General features: G+C 32.6%; 2 protein-coding genes across 3 annotated transcripts in view; one reads left to right on the top strand and one right to left on the bottom strand.

Annotated features, from left to right (window-relative positions):
• The first annotated feature begins 1,677 nt into the window (after window positions 1–1,677).
• LOC125055061 (gastrula zinc finger protein XlCGF57.1-like) lies at window positions 1,678–4,668 on the top strand. The gene is made up of 2 exons (XM_047657273.1): window positions 1,678–3,029; window positions 3,335–4,668. The coding sequence occupies exons 1-2, from the start codon at window positions 1,783–1,785 to the stop codon at window positions 3,753–3,755; spliced, it is 1,668 nt and encodes a 555-aa protein (XP_047513229.1). The 5' UTR covers window positions 1,678–1,782; the 3' UTR covers window positions 3,756–4,668.
• Window positions 4,008–19,628, bottom strand: part of LOC125055062 (pyruvate dehydrogenase (acetyl-transferring) kinase, mitochondrial) — a 39,497-nt gene continuing 23,876 nt past the window's right edge. Inside the window, exons 1-8 of one of the 2 annotated variants that reach the window (XM_047657275.1) lie at window positions 15,679–15,913; window positions 14,290–14,439; window positions 12,240–12,424; window positions 10,369–10,563; window positions 9,692–9,858; window positions 7,718–7,832; window positions 7,344–7,453; window positions 4,008–6,567 (exon numbers count right to left, since the gene is read on the bottom strand). In XM_047657275.1, coding sequence (XP_047513231.1) covers window positions 6,406–6,567; window positions 7,344–7,453; window positions 7,718–7,832; window positions 9,692–9,858; window positions 10,369–10,563; window positions 12,240–12,424; window positions 14,290–14,426 — 1,071 coding nt within the window. In that variant the 5' untranslated portion in view covers window positions 14,427–14,439; window positions 15,679–15,913 and the 3' untranslated portion in view covers window positions 4,008–6,405. Of the gene's footprint in view, window positions 6,568–7,343; window positions 7,454–7,717; window positions 7,833–9,691; window positions 9,859–10,368; window positions 10,564–12,239; window positions 12,425–14,289; window positions 14,440–15,678; window positions 15,914–19,628 lie in introns of those variants that run through there. The other variant, XM_047657274.1, reaches the window with a different exon arrangement.

Genomic DNA, 19,628 nt, shown 5'->3' with positions numbered 1-19,628 from the left:
GAAATCTACGAAGGAATTTAATATTGTTGAAAATTTATTTTATGAAAATTATATAATAATGGTAGTTTTTTTTATAAATTTTAAGTTATATATTTGTATGTTTTATTAAAATAAAACTACTTTGAAATCTCAATTAAAAGTTACCAGAAGCCTGTGTTACCTAAATATTTAGTTCTAAGTCCTAAATATGGAATTGTAAACCTTAGTAATTAAGTATTACAATTTAAATTATATTATTGCTTTGTATCCGTAAAAATATCACAAAAAGCCGTACCTATCCTGATTAATATCTTTGGACGTTGTGAACAGATTTATAATGGGAGATTTAAATGAAATAATTATATTAAGGTATGACTATGTACCACAGACTTGTAGACTTAAGTCTGTATTACTTATATGTAATATTAAAAAATACAATTATTATGCGAAGCAAGACTAAGGAGTTTAATTTAACAAAAACTGCTACATCCCTTGGTGTTAACCTCAGATTTTTATAGCTATGTATCTTAATCATTTTTCTTAGTACACAGGTGATCAGGGTTCTATGTCTAATACAGGCCGTCGATTTAAGGTTCGTCTATGACACTGCCATTCTTCACGTACGAAAAAGTATTAGATTCACACAAGTGTACAAAAATGCCTTGTGTATAGTCGGGTTTCGAACTCGGGAGAGTCGCACTTAGCCACTAGGCTTATACAGCTCAATGACTTTTAATATCCATAAAGAACTAATATAATAAAATAAATTTCATCTTTTACAGTAAAGGAAATAATAAATAACACATATTTCATCAAGTTTTCACAATATTTAACACTATAGTCCCCAGAAAATATGATTGCACAGTCAAGGACGCAGTATTATGTCTTAGTAAACTATAGCCATAAAAAGACACAGTAAATAAAATCAACCAAATGCAGTTTTAATGATCATTGACCAGTAAACTGCAGATAAATTGTGGTAGGTATTTAAGCTCGTATCTTATAATATCTGATTTGTATAGGAATGCCATACCATACCATACTCACGCTTTGGTACTTGACCATTTTCATACAAATAGCGTTAGATACGTCAAGTCTGTCGAAAAGTTATTTTTTTCAAAAATCACTCAAAACAAAATACCATTTTTGAGAATAAGATACGAGCTTAAATTTTTCTACAGTTTACTTGTCACTGATAATTAAAACTGAATTTGGTTGATATTATTTCTGCGTCCTTTGACTGTGCAATCATATTTTCTGGGGAATAGTGTCAAAAATTGTGAATACTTTATGAAATATCTGTTATTTATGATTACGTTTACTGTAAAAGGGGAAATTAATTGTTCTAATCATATATATTATCTGGTTATTCCGCTGTGTAAAAATTTACGATTACCAAGAAAATATGTATATAACAATAATTATTTTGATATCACAGTAAGGACAATATCAATTGTCAACCTTCATTCCTTCAAATCAATTTTTTTTCTATGTTGAGTCTTGAGACGTTTTGGGTAACTCTGCTTAGATAAAATTAAATCTATCAAAATTATCAAATCTATCCTCACTGTGTGAAGACTTAGAACGTGACATTGGCGGAATTGTGATTTACACAGATGTCGCCATTATAAATAAAGTGAAGTGAGTCTTGAGACTTGACTATTGACATTAGATTTGATAAAAATTGAAAAATATTTACAATTTTGTGATGTCTACTCAGTACTCTAGTTCTACAAAGTTCAACTGAATTAAGACTTAAAATAATAAAATTAATATGTAAAACCATTTCTTTGAAGGCCCAATATGGACATCAAGAATGTGTTAGCCTGCCCTAATAAAGTTTGTAGAATTTGTTTTTGTGAAGCTCAAGCTCAAATACCACTAAACAGTCAATCCGATGGTGATACTCGAACTGTGTGTGAGCTATTGTCATTTCTTGTCGACATAAATATAGACATCGACTGCAGAAACCCCCTGCAAATATGTGTAGAGTGTTACTCAATTCTAAACAAGGCTGTGGAGTTGAAAGAAAGATGCATCTTGTCAGAGAATATACTAAAAGAAGCTTTTCACGAGCTAGAAAAAGGCAAAGATTTAGTATCAACATCACAATATACTTCTACTATAGATTCAAAAACACTGCTTTATCCTTTAGAGTCAGAATATGATTCATTTAACCATAATCTAGATAAGATATCAATAGATGATTTTGATTCAAAGGAACTGGTCCATACAGATATTGTAGGCTTATCGAAGACTGAAACGCAATTAGATATTAAAGAAGAAATAATTACTGACACAGATTTCAACAACTGTGGTAGTCTAGAAAATCATAAGATGTTAGATTCTGATTTTTATAACATAAATAGTTTGGAAAATAATATTTTAACATGTGAATGTAACTTAAAATTTACATGTGAAAATGAGTATAAAAGTCATTCAGAACAATGTAAAAAACCAAACTTACTAGTTAAATCAAAAGATACTCTATATTGTAAAAAGTGTAATATACAATTACCTGATCAGAAATCATATACTGAACATACAAAACATCATAATGTTAAGTTAAAAAAAACTCAAGGTCCTAAAAGGTTGTTTAAATGTAATAAATGTATGAGAAAATTTACTCATGAGTCTTCACTTCATACACATTTGTTAAAACATGAAGAAGGTGTTCAGATGAAGTTTATTTGCAAAAGTTGTAAGCGAGAGTTCAAACATCAAGCTCATTTAGATAATCATATACTCTTAGTTCATACAAGGGATAGAGGCTACAGTTGTGATTGTTGTGATAAAAACTTTACCACACTGGAAGCTTTGCATGTCCATAAAGAGGTGCACAAAGTTGAAAAGAAGCATCAATGTCATATATGCAATAAATCTTTTATAATGATGTCATCTTTGACTGATCATTTAAGGACACATACTGGAGAGAAGCCATTTTTGTGTTCCACTTGTGGAAAGGGATTCTCACAAAAAACTAATTTAGAGCAACATATAAGGAGACATTTGGGGTTGAAGCCATTTGAATGTGAAAATTGTGATAAAAGGTAAAATAATATATGCTTAAATTTCCTTGACATCTAGAGCAAACTGAAAAATCTGTTAACTACACAAACAATTTTAAGTTGCTATTAAATCTTTAAAAAATATCTTAGCTATAAATAAGCAAGCAAATTGCCTTCCAGTTAGATAATTTAATTTTTCCTGTAAGTGTATAACAGAATCTACATTAGATTAACAGCTGTTTCATCATAACATTGACTAGGTACAATTACTATTTAGTTTTAAAATTATTTTTACAAGTTTCAGATTTCAGAATTAGAAAAAACTAAGTCACTAATTTGAATTTTAGATTTGTATCCAAAGGTGAACTCACAGCACACTTACGAAAACACAGTGGTGCACATCCATTTGTCTGTGATGACTGTGGTAATGGTTTTACCACTTCAAGCTCGCTAGTCAAACATCGTCGGACACATACAGGGGAACGGCCATTTTCATGTGATATGTGTAACATGAAGTTTGCTGCTTCAGGAACACTGAAAAATCATAGGCGTACTCATACTGGAGAGAAACCTTACAAATGCTCTTTATGTGATAAAGCATTTGTGCAAAAGCAAGATTTAACAGCTCATGTAAGATGCCATACTGGTGAAAGGCCATATGTGTGTCCAAATTGTGGACAAGCATTCCGGAAAGCCTCAGGACTTAAGGTTCACTTAAAAATACATGGGAAGGAAGGTGATTTACTACAAGGGATTCATGTGTCCTGAAGTTTTGTTTACAGTATTACAAAAACTCTAATAAGAATGTTCTGTGTTAAATTATGTGCAGCTAGTTTCTTTAGTTAATTTTTTTTAAAGTACCTTTTGTTAAGTTAGTAAAAAACTTACTTGGATTCAAACATTGATGAAAATTATCCCACCAAAAGTTGTGTAAACAATACTTTTACTTATTAATCATTAATAATAGATCTCAAATAAGTTTAATAATAATATTTAGGAACAAGAAATTAAAATGTACCATTGTATTATTTCAATTGCATTGCCATATCCGACAAAAACAATTGAAAATTTTATTTAAAAATTATACATAAATCATTTTCTATGATCTATAAGACTATAAATTATAGAAATATCAATTTTGGAATAACACTTATCTATTTAGTACAAATGCAGTATAAATAAAATTAATAAACCCACAGGTACAATATAAACTTAAAGCTGCTTGAAGAATGATACATTACTTTAAATAACAATACGGAATTATATTGTGACAACGTAACAAATTAAGAATTTATTGAGGGAACAAATGAGTATTAAATTAGTCATTATTTTCAGTCAGGGCTTGATCATAAAATTCCGTATTGTTTTCCTAACTTTCAATACAATATTTAATAAATTGTGCCTGTATAAACCTATTGTACTTGTGTGAAACAGCCTTCATATGTACCTATGAAAATATATCCATCTCTTTCGTATGCCTATTATTATATATAAAATAAAATGCACAATGGGACATATAAAAAGTGTGTAAGAGTATAATCCTTAATGGCATGTACTTTTATTGTACTATTTTAAGTGAAAAAAATACTCATTTTATGTAAGAACCACTTTAAATTTGTTGTTAAATTTAAATTATTCCATCAGTATTCGTCAAATACTTAAATAAATCCAGTATATTTTACTTTTTATTTTTTGCTTATCCCAACTGAAACGAAGTATACTACTAATATTTGAACATATTTCAGTTACACTATACATACATAATATGTATATATTTATTCTAAAATATATATTGTAATGACAATACCTACTCTATGATATCATGTTTCCTAAAACTATTTTAAATCTATGTTATAGTAGAAACATATTTTAAAATAATACATTAAAAGTTGCATAAATGACAAGTAAAGTAATTACGAGTGCTATGAATGAAGAAACTAGATTTTACTTATTACTGAACTTTCTTATTATTTCTTCTCACTTGCATTCATTTCATATTCAAGTCCACAGATTGTTTTGATGGCTCCAAAGATATTCTAGTATTTATATAGAATATACTCATGGTAATAGATCTAAGTCTAACTTGGCCATTTTAATAGGCATCAAGTATGCAACTATATAAGTAAAAATTATCTAAAAACGAGTATCACAAATTATCTCGCAGGATTGAGTAAGTTAAATTTCAATTGGTGCGTTCACAATGTTGTTTTATAAATAATTTTAGAATACCCAAGCATTATTACTTTGTATTATGGTGTATTTTTATATGAAAAACTTTTGACACATGACAATGGACATAAAAAGAGAATAAGAGATGACTTACGGTTTTAAAATATTAAAAAACGTTACGAGCAATTTATATATAGCTATGGTTTGTTTTGCAAAAATGTTAAAGAGAGATAGATGTATCCTGCGAGCACGCTACCAAGTGCGAATTTTTAGAATTGAATTATTACTAGAATTTTGGCATGTCTATTTCTTAAATCTACTCAAGCTGGGTATGAGCCGATCAAGATGAAATCTACTTATAAAAAATGTGTTAAAACGTAACTTTATTACTTCTTTTTAATACCTAAGTATATTTCCGCCTAACTCTATTGTCTATACACAACTTAAGACTATTCGTACTTGATGCGTATGTAATCAAGAGTATTTTTGCCTATTTTACATTGCTTATTCACTCCCACATTTTTGAAATAATGTTCAAAATGGAAACTAACAAAAAAAGATTAACCAAATAATTTTATGAAATTCTAATATAAACCATTCTGTTACAAATAGCTTAAAATTAAAGTCACAGTTTAAAGTCACCAACTCTTAAAGTACAGAATCACAATACACATCACACTATCTCGCTCTAACGATGTTTAGCATACATAAGAGCGAGATAGCAACACTTATCACGCATACTTGGTACAATTTCTATCACATTTCACCTGTACACATCGTAGCAATTTTACAACATTCATTTTTAATTATACAGGATGTAACTCATAGTCCAAGTCAAAAAGTCGGGTAGTTCTCAAAGTTTTTCACAATCCATGAAAGTAGATGTTTAAGAATAAGACTAACACAGCCTTTAACTATTCTCCAATTTTATCCTGATAAATTTTTCAATTTAAAATACATTATTTTAGATTTTTTACAATTTTCATGCAAGATATTTGTCTTGGACTAAGAGTGCTAATATCTGTTTTTATACTTTAGAGCAATTTACAATATTACCATAATTTCTATCAAATTTATTACAAAACAAACAGATGTCAGGAAAAGATTAAACAAAATATAAAACCGCTATAACAATTATTTAATTCAAAATAAAAATTTAGAAAACACAGCTACGATGAATATTCAAATTTATTGTACGAAACTTACAATTTTACGCCGCTTACTCGGTGGTATCGGCGTCTCGCTCTGACTATAGCTTGTGTGAAAGAGATGGCTGCTTGTCCTTTCGTCCGCTGCCTGAAGTGTTATGAACTGGCGCAGACCAATCGGCCAACACTGGTGACGGACGGTAAAATTTAGTTGACGTCCGGTTAAATATAGGCAACAGCTCATTTGCTTCGTTTGTAAGTGCCTGAAAAAATTATTAATAGTTACAAACATTGAACTGTGAAACAAAAAATATATCTCTAAAATTATAATATTTACAAGTGATTTTCAAATAGAAACCAAATTACTGCTAATAAGAAAAAGTTTTGAAGTTATACTTCTTTAGGCGCGTTATGAAAAATTGATGAGAGTGAAATTTTACGATGCGCGCGCACCGTGATACAAAATTAACAGAATGAAGTTGCCAACGGAAGATGCTACGGCATTGGACATAATTTAAAAACAACATTCCAATAATAATAGAATTTATGTTACACTTAATGTAAGAGAATAATAATAAATATTGATTTATTTAATTTTTCAAATGTAAACTGAACTTTATTGACTATAATGACTCCTTTTCCAGTCTTTGATTATTTAATTGTAATTAATTATTTGCATGCAATCAAAAACTATTTTTAATAATGCCAAGAAGTATAACTTCTTACGCGCGTACATAAGTACACGCAACCCTTGTTTTTTCCTTGTGCATTCTTTTTATAAAAAATTAAACGTCGAATTCTAATTATATTATAGAATATATCTATAAACCATAACCATAAAAAATAATGCGTCCTTTTTTCAGAACTTCAAAAACTAATGATTTTCACAAATTTGCAATGCTTGAAATTTATTTGAAATTGATTGATTTTTTTATCCCTTTCGTAGATAAACGAAAATCTTTTGGATCTCAAGTCCAGGGTAATGTACCTAAATAAAGCGAACCTGTAACCTAAAAACTTTATTTAACAAAAAGTATACCTTCAAATATATTACGGCATCGGTCCCGTACCCCTCGCACGAGATAAGAACCAGATCGCCATGGAAGTAACGTGCGTACAAGCGCGATATCGGCAGTCCGTAGCCATAACCTGTAAATACATAAATATATTTATTTGAATTTATTAGTTGGTGCTACGGTCTATAAAAAAATAATTTTGAGAGCTTTGTTTACTTTTGCTGACTGGATTAGTAGTTACGTAGTATTATATTTTATTGCCATCAAATGGCTCAAATTTTTCCCTTTTTCGGTTGCGAACTTTTTTAGTAGCAACACTTATGAAATGTCAGAATTCTACGGAATGAAAAATCAGTTTAGTATATTATATATTTATGGTTGAAATTTTTGAAATTACCTGCAAGTGGAACATTATGTGAGTCGGACTTAGATGGCTGTGGCGCTGTACTATACATGTATTTGAAGAGAAGATCAGTCACGCTGCGAGGAATGCCACCACCGCGGTCAGACAACTATAAAATAAAAATTATATACATTTATTTCATACATATACAACCCCATAAACTAACCTCCTTAATCATTTTTTTATGGATATACTAGCCGTTTCGCGCCCGCTTTGCTGGACGAATTAAAATAAATTTTATGTTTCATTATTTTATTTTTTTTCATATTTTTATTATTCTTCTTTTTAACTTCCCGCTAAGAAAATTGAAATATTTCGAAAATCGAGTTTTTAACAGATGTTGACGTTTAGAGGTTCTAGGAAGCCTCCCCGAATGTTTCCGCGGTGAAGTCCGTATGGATAAATTTTCATAAAAGTAAAACAGCAATAAAAAATGAAGGAACTTAATAAATAAATAGCCATAAACCATCTAGGAAAAATTTCGCATCGAATGGTGGTAGTTTCAAGTCGATACGATCAGTGGTTTAGGCGTGATTGAGCCTCAAACGAAGACCATTTTCATTATATATATATAGATTTGCGTGTTGTTCCCACGAGAATGTAAGTGCGTGCTCCTATTTCACTATGCCTATTGCTGATAGAAGACAAATCATGTGGAAAATGGTGTAATGGTAGCAGCTCCTTACAAAAATTGTGTAAAACAACAATCTTGGCGATTAAAAAGAATGGCGGAGACTTTATTGTTCTTTTCTTCCGTTCTACGCACTTGATTAAGAAACTGTCAGTAAATGTAAAATAAGAAGCATTTAATATGTATTTATTTTCGACGTTCATAAGTGTACATTCTGTTACGTAAACGAATAAATGATTTTGATTTGTTTTGATCAAAATCAGCATTGAAGCCACAAGTAGATTTTGGAAGAGTAAATTTAAATTTCGCACATAGAAAGATATCCACCGATATTATAGATAGAGATATATAAGCAATAAGGCCAACACTAATTAAAATTTAAATTTAATTAATTAGAAATTAATTTAAAAAAAGGTAATACAATATACAGATACGCTAAACGTTGAAATGTTGATTGAAATGTCAATTAATAACAATACATTTTTTATGCAAAACTTAATTTAAAATTTGAGATATTTTACGTGAAAAGGAACGGAAAAATTCTGATTTTGTTCCTACTTGTATCAACTCATGAAAATTATACAGTCGAAACCGTGTTCGACGACATCGTTGAGTACAATACCGGTTATATTAACCAAAATCAAAGGTCCCGGCTGAATTCTATTGTATTAGGTATACGTGATAAGAACGTCATCGGCTGTTAAGACTTCGTATGCAAGATGCCGACATTCGAGTTTATTTCGGGCTAGGATAATAAAGCGACAAAAGAACGTACACAGCTGCGCAATTTTTACTAATTTTAGCAACTTAAAAAGTACTTTATTACTCAATTGTTGCCGTTATTGAAAGTGGGTGTAATGCTATATAGAGGGTATTGTATGGAAGACAAGCTAAACCAACCAAAGCCAATTGATTTCGACACTTTAGAGATTTCATCGTTAAATCGAAGGACGTTAAATGGACTTTACGTTATAGTTACGTTTTAAGTTATATTTCTTTGGCATTATTAAAAATAGTTTTTGATTGCATGCAAATAATTAATTACAATTAAATAATCAAAGACTGGAAAAGGAGTCATTATAGTCAATAAAGTTCAGTTTATATTTGAAAAATTAAATAAATTAATATTTATTATTATTCTCTTACATTAAGTGTAACATAAATTATATTATTATTCGAATGTTGTTTTTAAATTATGTCCAATGCCGTAGCATCTTCCGTCATCCTGTTAATTTTGTGTCACGGTGCGCGCGCATCGTAAAATTTCACTCTCATCAATTTTTCATAACGCGCCTAAAGAAGTATAACTTCAAAAATATTTAACAGACGAAATATACCTTAAGTGAAATATCCTCTCGTCCTTGAATAATATTGAGTGTAACAGGCGGTGGGTTGCTCTCATAAAGCTCCATGACAGCTCTCATTGCGTTCTTAAAAAGCTCGAACAGCATGTGATACAGGTGAGACGGCACGTAGACTATCGGCAGCGGCCTATCACTGGGAACTGAAATATAATATATTTATTAAAAAAAAACAGTTTAATTTGTGCAGTTGCTAGTACGCTCAAACATCCTGATGTGTATGTATTGAATTTATTTATTTCATTAAAAAAATAATTGAGCTCCGATATTAAATGATATAACCGACTGATCTAAGGAATTTTGGGGTGGTTTGCTTCGTAGGTAATATTTTTTTTATATAGAACAGAAAGGCTCATCTGATTTTAAGTAATACCACCGCCCATGTACACTCTCAATACTAACGCAAGTGCGTTGCCGGCCTTTTATTTATATCTCAATTGGTGAAGTTACTGATCTTTAGTTAGCCCTCAGATTTTGGCCATCACATAAAGATTTATAAGAGAAATATTAAAAACAAGAAAATATTACAAGTTAGCCGTAATGTATTTGAATATTTCTAATTACTATAAACACTGATCTTAAGAGATTATAACTGCACAGTAGAACAAATATTAACAAAAGCCATTTTAAAGTTTGTTAAAAATTGTAATTACCCCCATTTTGCAACAGCTCCAGTTCAGGCGACGCTAAATAATATCTATCGCAGAGGAATCTTGCATTTTCATAGGCATCCTGCACAACTGCGGCCACATCGCACGCCGGATCTATAGACCCGATGTGCCGGCCACCGTTCCCGATGCCGTTCACAGATTCTTGCTTAGAGCCTATTTGCTCCCCGAAGAGAAGCGCTGGAATTTAATTATTTTGTTATCAAAACGAATATCTTAACTTCTATTTTTATACCAGAGTTCATCGTTATGTTTGAAATGAGTGGATAGATTTATTTCACTGACATTCTTCTGTTCAATACGGTGAGGTGCGTAGGCGCAGCTGCATAACATAGCATCGTGCCCGACCTCCCCCAGCTTTATAAACAGGGTGAATTGGCCGATGTGAAAGGCCCTTGCTGTGCCAAGGTCCATTCCACATCATTTGTGGCCGTAGAGGACCGTGATACTAACGGCTGATCGCGTGGCTGGATGCGGACAAGGCTACGCTGTTACCGTGTCCTGCCCCGGGCGATTGCTGGTGGCGCCGTGGGGTTTTAGTGGGTATGCACTGTTGTGCGAGTCCCACATAACCCTTCCCCACCAAAACCGTGCCGCGGGAGGGTATGCGTAACGCATTTCCCCACGAAAAAAAAAAAAAAAGAAGAAAAAAGCTGCATAACATGAATAAACATAAGTAGGTAAGTCGATGTAGTTTTTGTTGAAACAAATGTGGAACTATATTAAGATCATTAAATAGTAACTGTGCCAAAATAATTAAGATGTAAGCCAAATTATTTTTATAATGAAAAATTTCTGCGTTAGATGGGTATTTTTTTTGGCGAGCTGTTGACTATAATGGAACACTTTCTATGTACATTATTAATAGAAAATAATAATACAAAAGATGAACAGATTTTAAGTTTATTATATAAAAACGCAAAAACTAAATTTTGCCAAGGCCCGAACAACCTTAGCACAACTTCGGCATGTATGGCAGGCGCCGTACAGTTGCAGATGAGGCAAAGAGAGCCGGAAAGACTTGGAGCAATGTGAAATAATGCGAGGCTCAAGACTGAACGCGATAGACTCGCTGTGGACGACCTCTGCCCCATCAAGGGGTTATATAGGTCATTAAGTCATGTAAGGAAATTCTAAGGTATTCAGCTAATTAAATGAAATTTAATTGTCTAACTAATCGTGTAAATTAATATGAGTGAAATGAATTCTGGAAATTGTTTAATACAATACATATAAAACCTAATAACGTGTGTGACTCTTGACACAGCTCCTTCTGGGCATGCTTTCCACGATGTTTTTGAGGTATACGTTCCCACTCTTCTGCTATGACTCAAGCTCCCTGATGTTTTGTGGAGCTGGTTGCACTGATCTTAGGGAGCGTTCAAGTATTACATCACGTAATTTTTTTGGAGATTATTGACACACACCCCCCCCCCCCCAAAGTAACGCGCCGTAACGTTTTTCTTACCCAAGTATAGAAAAATGTTTAGTGACCTAGTGATTCTTTATATAAAAGCCTGAAAGTTACCATTATGTGGTGTAAAGTACTGGAAAGTCGAAAATAATATTAACAATAATACATAATTCGTTACGTAATACTTGAACGCTCCCTTACGAGTTTCAAAAAATCAGCAAAATAAAAAATGTCACAATACACTTCACGCGTATCAATTTACATGATTACACAGTCGTTAGAGAATTAAATTTCATTTAATTAACTGAAATCGATTCAAGAACGTAAATTTCCTTAGACGCCCTTTTTTTGAACGGAATTTATATGATTTTCTAAAGTTTTACTATCAGTCCAAAAATACATACAATTTTGTTTTTGTTTATCAAGCATAATGTTTACTTACTATGCTGGTTCATCAGCATCCGTATAGATATCCGGCTCATATAAAACCTGTCGAGGAAGTACTGTATGGAGTTCTCGACACCTGGATCCACCTCGTGCGACTCTTTGAGTTCTAGAACACCTTGGGCCATTGTCTGGACCACATCGGCGTGACGATTGCGTATGTGTACTAGACGTTCGCAGAATCTGGAAATCGAAATAAAAAATATAACTTGTGTCTATTTTAAACCATAGGTATTATTAAATGCTTAAAGTAGTACCTGACCTTATTATAATAACTATACTCATTTACTGAGTTTTGTACTCATTTTTCGCAAACGTACTCTTTTCAAAGCCTGTACTCTGAAAGTACTCATTTGTATTTCTAAAACATTTTTTAGATTATTTTAGTTGTCCAGGCACTAATGCTGCTGTTGAAAGGGTATTTTCACTAGGGAAGGATTATTGGAGCAGTGAGTCGCAAATTTCTGTAAATATATTATTACCTATCTGCCGTATTAACAATCAAATTTCATATGCAAAATGAAAGTTGTTCGGATGTGGCTACATTATTAGACGAATTTTAGTTCCTAATTTTGTCACGAGAGGTCACTTTTGCACAAAATGTTGTACCATAAAATAAATCGTATTCACTAAATATTATTTTTATTACATCCACTTCTACGTACAACAGTATTCAATAACCAGTTATTTAACGTACACTAGTTATATTCCTTTAGGATTTTTAGTTTAAAAGTCTTGTCTTTTATCGCGGAATAGTGATTATGTCGATATAAATGACGCACTTTCCACTGTTGTTCAAATATATTGGCTATTTTTCTAACAAGGGCAAGGTACACACATACTAATTTATTGTATGTTTAATTTTCTATTATAGTTTCATTAGAATACAAAACATAGCACAATTGCGACACAATTCAGTCAATAAACAGATAGGAATTTAATATTAAAGCCACGTAACTTTACAGACATAATAAAACAATTCGCTTTTATCCTTTTTTAATCACTGCGATGAATTATAAACCTCGAACTCGTCCTTCCCTTCAATGGGTTCTCTGAGATAAATGTATTGATCACCTTTTTTTTTTTCACCTGATGTTAAGTGATACCGCCGCCCATGGACACTCTCAATGCCAGAGGGCTCGCGAGTGCGTTGCCAGCCTTTTAAGAATTGGTACGCTCTTTTCTTGATCCTTCAAGAATAGAGCGTACCTAAGTCGAATTGGTTCGGAGATACTTCAGTGGGCAGCTGGTTCCACATAGTGGTGGTGCGCGGCAAAAACTGCCTTGAAAAACGCTCAGTTGTGGGACGGCGGACGTCGAGGTGATACGAAACCTATCTTGAGGTTGGACTGCACTTACCACACAAAACATACTATTTAATAAACTACTCCAAAAATCGTTTGTCAAAGAAACAAAGGCAGACCAAAAAGCGATTGGCCGAGGAGAGGTATGCTGGCAAAACAGAAATAAAGGAGACTTTCTCCCGGACGGGAGGCACATCTTAAGAAAAAATTATGTTGTATGCAAATAAGATGTGGATAAAAAATGTCTTCTTATTATTTACTAGCCGTTTTGCGCCCGCTTTGCTGGACGAATTAAAATAAATTTTATGTTTCATTATTTTATTTTTTTTCATATTTTATTATTCTTCTTTTTAACTTCCCGCTAAGAAAATTGAAATATTTCGAAAATCGAGTTTTTAACAGATGTTGACGTTTAGAGGTTCTAGGAAGCCTCCCCGAATGTTTCCGCGGTGAAGTCCGTATGGATAAATTTTCATAAAAGTAAAACAGCAATAAAAAAATGAAGGAACGTTGGAATTTAATAAATAAATAGCCATAAACCATCTAGGAAAAATTTCGCAGAAAATTTTTTTTTTTTGCAAAAAATTCCGAATGGTGGTAGTTTCATGTCGATACGATCAGTGGTTTAGGCGTGATTGAGCCTCAAACGAAGACCATTTTCATTATATATATATAGATTAAGAAAAACATAAACCATTTCCTAAACGCCAGTGTGACTAACAAAATACCATATAAAAAACTTACTGAGTCAAGACTGACTGCTCAGGGTCCATCTTCTCAAACTGGATAATTTCTTCAAAGGATCTCTCATACCATTGGTTCACAAGACCAACTGAAGGCATCCGAAGCAGGTTGTCAGGGAGTAGCGCTATCTCTTTCATAATATTCGCCAGTCTGGAAGGAGTGAAAGAGAAATAAAAATATTGTTATATAAAAATAATACGAAACAGAACTAATCTAAGTACGGCCACTCCTTATATGGAAATTGTATTCGTATACAACAAACTCCCAAGCGAAATTAGAGAATTATCAAAGAACTACTTGACGACTAATTGGTCTAGTGGTTAGTACCCCTGACTGCGAATCCATGGGTTCCGGGTTCGATCCCCGGCTGAGTCGAACATCGATGTGACGAGCATTTGGTGTTGTGCTTAGGTCTTGGGTGTTTAAATATGTATTTATATGTCTATATATATATCTATAATATGTATGTATATCCGTTGCCTAGTACCCATAACACAAGATTCACCAGCTTATCATGGGACTAGATCAATTGGTGTGAATAGTCTAAAAAAAAAAAAATTCAAAACTCTCGCTAAACGTAATTAATAAAGCTTTTTATAAATTTGACGATTATTTAAATGATCCTAATCCTTGGGATTGATTTGCTCCAGTTCAAACAATTTGTTTGACTCAAAACTTGGCGATTAAAAAGTGGTGGAGAGTTTCTTGCCAGTTGTTCTTGTCCGCTCTACGCCCTTGACTTGCGAAATGGTAGTAAATGTAAATTTAGAATCAACTTAACATCTTTTCTGTTGACGTTCATACTTGGTTACCTACATTAATAAACATAAAAAAAAACAGTATTTTTGTTTTATTATTATACCATTCGTTCATCTGTGTCAATTATTGGATGAAAATAATCAGTGTCCGGCGTTGTTTTTTCTTAAATACTTTTAACTATCTATAAAACAGACCGGAGTCAGGTATCTCACAGGAGACGCCCTTGCGCTAGTCGCGGGAAAAACGCCCATTCAGGTTGAGTTACGCTCGCCAAAACAGCCCGAGCCCCATAAAAACAATTAAAATATATATAAAACAGAGATAACTTTTTAATTCACTCTATAATAACAACCGAATCAATTAAATTAATCCTATTTTCCGTTTCCCAAAAAATATCAATGTGAACCTCATTTAGGTTTTTTAAATCAGTTAAAAAAGCATTAATTAGTTGATCCTGAATATATTTCTATAATTAATTTTTAATGAGACAATGTAATAAATAATATAGAATACTGTAGGTGATAAAATACTAATAGCATTTTAATAGCCTGCCATTTAAAATAGTTACGATGTTATTAATATATTATGTGGTATATTCCGAATTGTTTTTAAATCTTATGTTTCATGTACCTTAACTAGTTTCATGTACATCCGTTTTATTATTTTGTTATGGTTCTTCTATAGCCGCGCTCTTCACATCTGAATGTCATGTTAGTGACCTATTTCGGCAGCGCCTGGGTGATGGAAAGACCTTTAAGGGTCTTTACTTGATCGGCCTTCCACTCTGGCCAGTCACAATAATTTTACAAAATTTTCTGGACCTCTACGTGATACACGTTAAAAAAAACACAGGATCCCTTGGTAACAGTGTCGAAAGATGAGTTTTTACGTCTAAGGCGTTGTCCTAATTGGCGAAGATCGCACGATGACACGATGCGGTCTCGTCGTGCGATGAGTTCAAACATACAGATTTCATTAGAGTGTCCTATTTGCCTCGCAAGTAATCGTGCGAGCACGTGAAATGCTTTAATAACGATTGTACGATACGTTTGATCGTGCGATCATGTAATCAAAGCAACAGATCTCTTTTGAGTGTCCTAACTCCTAATCGGTTACTACGCGATGCGTCGACGCGCGAGGGGCGCGGGACGAGAGGGGCAAGGGCCAACACTTGGAGTGACACACAGCACTCGCGCGACCTATTAGGGCACCTGTTAGGTCATCGCACGACCACTTTGATCGTGAGATGAAAAACGCATCGCGCCATCGTACGATCGCTCCCAATTAGGACGCCGCCTTAGTATGGACACGTTTGTTTTTATTTTGTTATTATGCTGATGCAGTCCAACTTTTTGATAAAACATGAACAAGGCGCTTAAAGAGAACTAACCCCTTTAAGTTAAAAAAACAAGCGTAGTGAATATAAGTACAAGTGCGGTATTTCGGACACATGAACATAGTGTCAAAACATTATATTATATTGCATTACATTACATAACATTACATTATAGAACACTAGAGTCAGGCTAATGAAATAAGATGATTGAATTATTTGAAAACTTTCGGATGGCAACACAGAATGTCATTGAATTTAGGTTAGTATGATATATTGTCTTGATACTTCATGCAATTACTCATTTTTATTTCTATTATATATTTTTTCCGAATAGTTAACAGGTATAATAGCCTAAATTTTGTTTTATTTGATAGAATATTTAGTTTCTTTCGCAGGAATTGATTATTCCGAATAAAGTTGTGTTTTATAATAAATATAGTTTTAGTTTTCCATGCAATGCTAGTCATATTGAGTATCAATAGTAAAAGACTAAATACGTATAGTATTTAATTTCATAGAAATACAGTTACTATCAATGTTAAAAATAATAAAATAAAATAAAATATCAAGTAAGTTTAATCCACAAAATATATCAAACTTTTAGGGATACCATAAATTTTTTTTTAATTTGCCGCGCTTTTTCGTTATCTTCTTTTATTAGCCAGACTCTAACACTGTCAATGAACATTTACTTAGCTCAAGCTATTCATTAGTATTGTGGAAAATTAAGTCAACATAATAGTACTTATTAGCCATAATTATTGTATAGGCTAAATTGTAATTCATGTAAAGTCGCACTCTCTTTTGTGAACTTTATTCCCTATATATCCCCTATCTAAATAAGTCCCTTCAAAAAAGCAATATATTTTCTTTCATCTTGGTCTCTTCTTCGTTACCATAATAATCAAGTATGTCATTTCGTATGACCTTAACCTTGTACTTCCGAATCATCAACAATGGTAGACAATTGTAGAATATTCTCTTTGTCATTGATTCTTCGGAACTAGACAAGAACACGAACATATCGTTTCAATAGGATATGTATTCTATGCAAATTGTCAAAGCTGTAAAAAACTGAATTATCGCATTGACGTATAGAAAGACGAAACTATCGTAAAGTTCGCGCATCTGTTCGAACATTCGACCTTGGCTAGATGCATTCATAATGAATAACAATTGAGAACAATAAATGTTAACTATTGTTGTGCATTGAATGTAATGTTATTTCTAATTCAGATTCTAGTAATATTATAGAATGCAGTTGTTGTTGTGCTCTGCAGTTTCTCTGATGTTAATTCGGTTGTTGCCTTATGTTATAATATTTTTGTAGTTAAACAAATGTCGAGGTACCCTTCGATTTCTTCAATACAAAGACTCCCCTGCGTATGTGCTGCGATATCGCGGGCTACTCGATTGTGAGGAAGTTGCAAGCTGGTTAGCGCTGTTTTAAGTTCTCTTGTCATTTTCACACGTGTATCCTATCCTTTAACATATTTCTATAAGTATCTGATTGTCCTCATTTTAACGTGTGTGTTGTTTGAGAGCAAAAATAAAATTCATAAGTCAACATTCATTTATTAATAATGGTAAGTATGGACGTCAATATTTAAATTACATTTACTACCAGTTCCGAATATCAAGGGTGTATAGCAAGAAGAACTGGCAAGTCTCCAACACTGTTTTTGCATAGCTTTGGTTTCCAAGGAAATTGTAAGAATTGACATTGACACCAGGGTTATTGTTGAGCATTCGCATTGGTTGGGGGGGGGGGGATAGGGCTCAGTTGTACCTGCCTCCGCCCATTGGCGAGCTGAAGGCATCCATCAGGTTTTAGTGGGTATGGTTGTAAATTGAGTCCCACATAATCATGAGCAACATGTAAGAATATGCTTAACAGCAGTTCCTGACGTTAAAGAAGAGCACTTTGTTTCCCTTTGACATATTGAAATAAAATGTCATAATAATAACAAACGCAATCAGCAATATGGGAAATGATTTACGCGTTTTTGTAATATTAAGCCTTATATTAATAAATAATAGTTTAAAAAACTAAAAACCACGCTTTATAGCACATCAAACTAAAAAGTGAAAAATAATTCCTAATTTAGGCTGAAAATGGTAATGAACAAATAATACTGGTATTATTGTGGAAAAGCGTGGGTTGCTCGATAGACGAAAACTATGGCACAGAGCGGCATTTTTTATTTTTTAGTAAAATTTTTTTTTTCGGATTATTGCATTGTCATCGATCTTTGACAGGTGCGCAAAATTTGAATAAAATCTGTCCGTTTAAAGTGGGTTAAAATCGAGTTCGAAGGAGTCGGTTACATACATATATATACAGGTGAAGCTAATATAAAGCGTGTAAAAATTCATAGTATCGTTTTTATGCTACAGAGTTTCACCATTACAGCCAAAATGAATTCTAAATAATATTAGTGTACACATGAAAATAATAATACTACAATGAGTTATATTATCAATACAATAACAAGTATTGAATGACAATATCTATGACATGCGATCTACGCAGTTTTTGTTTACATTATGATAGAGCCATTAATGCATTATTTTATCGAGGCACGTGACACTTACGTAAATATGTATTTAAAAGGTTGCAACCCTATTGCCTACAAGTAATTTTTCTATAGAAAGCACATTTTACTGTTATATCTACATCTATGATTTGTAATTAAACATTCCAAAACTGGCGTAATAGAACACTGATTATATAATATATGTAACATAAATTCCCAATAGAAATTGTTTTTATAAAGTAACGTCGGCAACATTTAGTATCTGCGTACGAGGAATATTCATAAGAATCTCAGCCTGTTTAATTATTAGGGTTATATCAGAGTATCACCATTTCATAAATGGATTCATTACATAAAGATGGTTCAATGACAGGTAAGGACCAAGGGGATGAAGAAGAGGGCATCCTAGAAAAAGGTTACAAGGTATAGAAGCAATATCAGGAAGCGAGATAAAAGAAAGTCATATATAGAGAGCTCTGTAAAAAGCCGGAGACGAAACATGAAAAAGGGCTCCGGTCAATGGTAGAAGTTACGACAACAGGTATTGACAAAAAAATATAATAAATCGAAATTGTACATAGTAAAAAAAATATTATTCGATTATAAAACGTGGATCGTTTTTTATGTAAACAAATTTGATAACAATGAATCTTTAGACCATTTTCGCCTATTGTTATCACACCAGTTAAATTCGCTTTTAATTCCAA

The sequence above is a fragment of the Pieris napi genome, chromosome 13, assembly GCF_905475465.1.
Source record: "Pieris napi chromosome 13, ilPieNapi1.2, whole genome shotgun sequence".
In the NCBI taxonomy this organism is placed as follows: Eukaryota; Metazoa; Arthropoda; class Insecta; order Lepidoptera; family Pieridae; genus Pieris; species Pieris napi.
Note: the sequence above shows the minus strand (reverse complement) of the source record. Positions and strands in the feature narration are given on the sequence as shown.